This window comes from Pipistrellus kuhlii, unplaced genomic scaffold (assembly GCF_014108245.1).
Source record: "Pipistrellus kuhlii isolate mPipKuh1 unplaced genomic scaffold, mPipKuh1.p scaffold_m20_p_6, whole genome shotgun sequence".
Lineage (NCBI taxonomy): Eukaryota > Metazoa > Chordata > Mammalia > Chiroptera > Vespertilionidae > Pipistrellus > Pipistrellus kuhlii.
In genome coordinates, this window is record NW_023425562.1 from 69,512,559 (window position 1) to 69,515,974 (window position 3,416).

The following is a 3,416-nucleotide window of genomic DNA, read 5'->3' on the forward strand; positions in this document are numbered from 1 at the left end:
TGATAATACCAGCTCATCCATCATGTGCCAAAGAAGATGTGCCAAAGCCTCTTTATTTATTTATTTTTAATTTTCTGCATTCCTCCCAGACAGAACAAAGCTATCAGCAACTCTACTTAATGTATCTTCACTTCTTATAATAGCAGTCTGGCTAGGGAAGGACACAGGCACCAGCTGGATGGAGCTTCCAATGACCAAATCTGGGGCAATTTGCAAGAAAACAAATAATGATGATAATAAATTATGACCCACAGAATAAAACAAATATCCACAAGTTCATATTGAAACAAACACATAATTGAACAAACAAAAAAATGGAGGATAAGGGGCAGCTCTTTCTTAAGTAGAAGAATTCCAATCATGAAAACGGAAGAGAGTGATAGGAATAGAAAATGACCATTTAGCACACATCACACGGATGGACCATGGGTGGATACAGAAGAGATCGGGCTGAAGTATGATATGAAACAGGATATTTGCAAAGTCTCAAAAGGTATCCTCACAAGATACTTATTACAAAGGAAGAATTACAGTGGAAAAATCTAGTAGATACCACCTTGTCAAGTGATCAAGGTCAACATAACCAGCAATGGGACATATTGCCCCCCATCCCCCTGATATATTGCACTGAGAAGGGCACAACAGCAATTTAATGATATTTCTGCCCCAAACTCCTCATTCTAATCACAAGAAAGCATCAGACATACTGAAAGTGGGTTCTAGAGTGATACTTCTGCCGTTTAGACATTGCTACCCTACTTACTAGCTGTGTGGCTTTGGGCAAATAATTTCTCCTTGCCTCAGTTTTCTTCTTTGTAAAATGGGGACAAAAGGTAGTACCTTCCTCAAAGCACCACAATGAAGATTTAAAAATGTTAATACAGTTGTGGTCAGTGTGTTCAGTGGTAAGTGCACTGACCCTCATACTAAAGGGTCTTGGCTAAATTCCGGTCAAGGGCATGTACCTGGGTTTCAGTTCAATCCCTGTCCCAGTTGGGGATGTGGGAGGCAACCAATAGATACAATAAATACAATAAATATGTCTCTCTTACCTCTCTCTCTCTCTCTCTCTCTCTCTCTCTCTCTCTCTCTTTCTCTCTCCCCATCTCCCCCTCTCCTTCCCTTCTATTTTCTTTAAAAATAAATGGAAGATATATCCTTAGATGAGTTTTATAATAACAAAATGCTAATACATGTACAGTGCCTGGAACAATGCCAGAGTAAGGACTATATTATTACCTGCAATTATTATGTTAGACCAGCAGAATCTTCTAATCATCTTAAGGATATTTCTTTTTTATTTTTTCCTCATTCTCACCGTGCTTCTGGAAGCTATCTGATTGATGCAGGCCCTGTGCTGATGCCTTCTCCAACCAGCTATTTTGCTCTAAAAGCATTTCCCCCTCCACCGGCAGTCAGCTAAAGCCAAACCTGGCACCACAATCTATTGCTTAAGGATTATCCACTTTTGAAGGAATCAGAATAACTGCTCTCTCAGCTAAGGTTGCTACTAGGAGATACCTGCATTCTAAAGACAGAGCTCTTGTCACCAAAGAACCTTCGGGGGTCAGTTTCCCTTATTCCCAACCTGTGGTCCAGGCCCTTCTGAGCTTGTGAGACCAATAGCAGATTGGTTTAGGGGCTGGTGGTATGGATCTGCCTCATAATTACCTGTCTGAGCCCTCACTCCATGTCACAGGGTAGCATCTGATTAGCCAACAATACTGCCTCAACACACATAATACAGCTTCATTCCCTGCTTGGGCCTTACCTTTGATGTCACAATCTGACCTGCAGATATTAATCTGGCCACTGCTGCTCCCAAGCCAGATGACAAGGTCAAGAGGACCAGCACAGTAAGATGTGGAAGAGAACTGGCCATCAACCCAAGATCAAAACAAGGGATGGACCTCAAGTGGGTCAGTTCAAGGAACCGGATTCAGCTCTGGAACCTACCGTGCCACACCCTCCTGAGCTGCCAGAACTGCAGAGCTTCCTGGTGTTTGAGGACATTAGCCACCACATCAAAGAAGCAGGGGCCCAAATGGTGAAGAAAGTGAATGCCATCTTCCAGCTTGACATCACCAAAGACGGGAAGACCATCCTGCAGAGGACCATTGATCTGAAGAACGGCTCTGGGGACATGTACCCAGGATCTGCCAGGCTCCCAGCAGACACTGTCTTCACAATCCCGGAACCTGTCTTTATGGAATTGGTTTTGGGTAAAATAAACCCTCACAAGGCTTTCCTTGCCGGCAAGTTCAAAGTAAGTGGCAAAGTTCTGCTTGGCCAAAAGCTGGAGAAGGTTTTCAAAGACTGGGCTAAATGTTAAGCATGAAAAAAAAAAATACCAAGGAAATGATTGGAACTTCTCTTCAGCTAAAATGTTGAACGGAAATCATGCTTAAACTGAAGATTAAAAGAAAAAGTATCCAATATTTTTACTCTAATTCTTCCTATTCAAATTTGATTAATTTTCCTGCTAATATGTAAAATTGCAGTGAGGGTTCTAGAGCAGTAAAGAGTGTTGGAGTGGTGTATCACCTAAAATCTTCGTCTTTTTCTTTTCTTAGATTCATTTATGTTGAAATATGGTAGGGTAAAAGCCACATGTAGAGAAATGGGTTGTTTTGATAGCTGGATTAAAAAAAAATCCTCACCTAAGGATATGTTTTTAAATCGATGAGAGAGAGAGAGAGAGAGAGAGAGAGAGAGAGAGAGAGAGAGAGAGAGAGAGAGAGAGAGAAATCTATGTGAGAGAGAGAGGATTGGTTGTCTCCCGTACTCACCCCAACTGAGAATCAAAACTGCAATATGGGTATGTGCCCTAACTGGGAATTGAACCCACAGCCTTTGGTGTATGAGATGATGCTCCAACCAACTGAACCAGGGTGACAGTTGGATATAAATGGTTCAATGATTGAGTTCCTGATTCCTGAGCATTTTTCCCCCTCTCATTTTAGTGTTTTGGGGAAATAGTGATGACCATCATGGAGTATGTTTGCATTCCAGTTGCTAACTTGGTCTTTGAGGAGATTGGCGGAATTCTAAGGGGGCTGCAGAATTCTAAGAGGGTGGGCTCCTCAGCTGTGTGGGTGGAACAAGGCAATAGAGGTGATGGTGTATCATGACTTCTGATGTATTTAATTCTGAGTGAGTCGAAGGGCTTGAATGTTATTCTAGGTCACTGTTTCTTAAACTAGAGCATGCATCAGATCACCTGGAGGGCTAGTGAAAACCCAGAGTGCTGGGCCCCAATCAGAGTTTCAACTCTGAAGGTCTGGGCTGGGGAGAAGGTCCATGTCTAATAAGTTCCCAGGTGATACTGATGGGTACATCCTTGAAAATCCCCTGCTCTGATTCGTGCCACAGCTTTCAGTATTGATTGAAACTGTTCTATTCCAGACCAGTTGTCC

General features: G+C 42.4%; 1 protein-coding gene across 1 annotated transcript; it reads left to right on the top strand.

Moving 5' to 3' along the window:
• The first annotated feature begins 1,750 nt into the window (after positions 1 to 1,750).
• Positions 1,751 to 2,422, top strand: SCP2D1 (SCP2 sterol binding domain containing 1). The gene has a single exon (XM_036419974.2). It carries the CDS (start codon positions 1,862 to 1,864, stop codon positions 2,330 to 2,332), a length of 471 nt encoding a protein of 156 aa, XP_036275867.1. The 5' UTR covers positions 1,751 to 1,861; the 3' UTR covers positions 2,333 to 2,422.
• Positions 2,423 to 3,416: the final 994 nt, after the last annotated feature.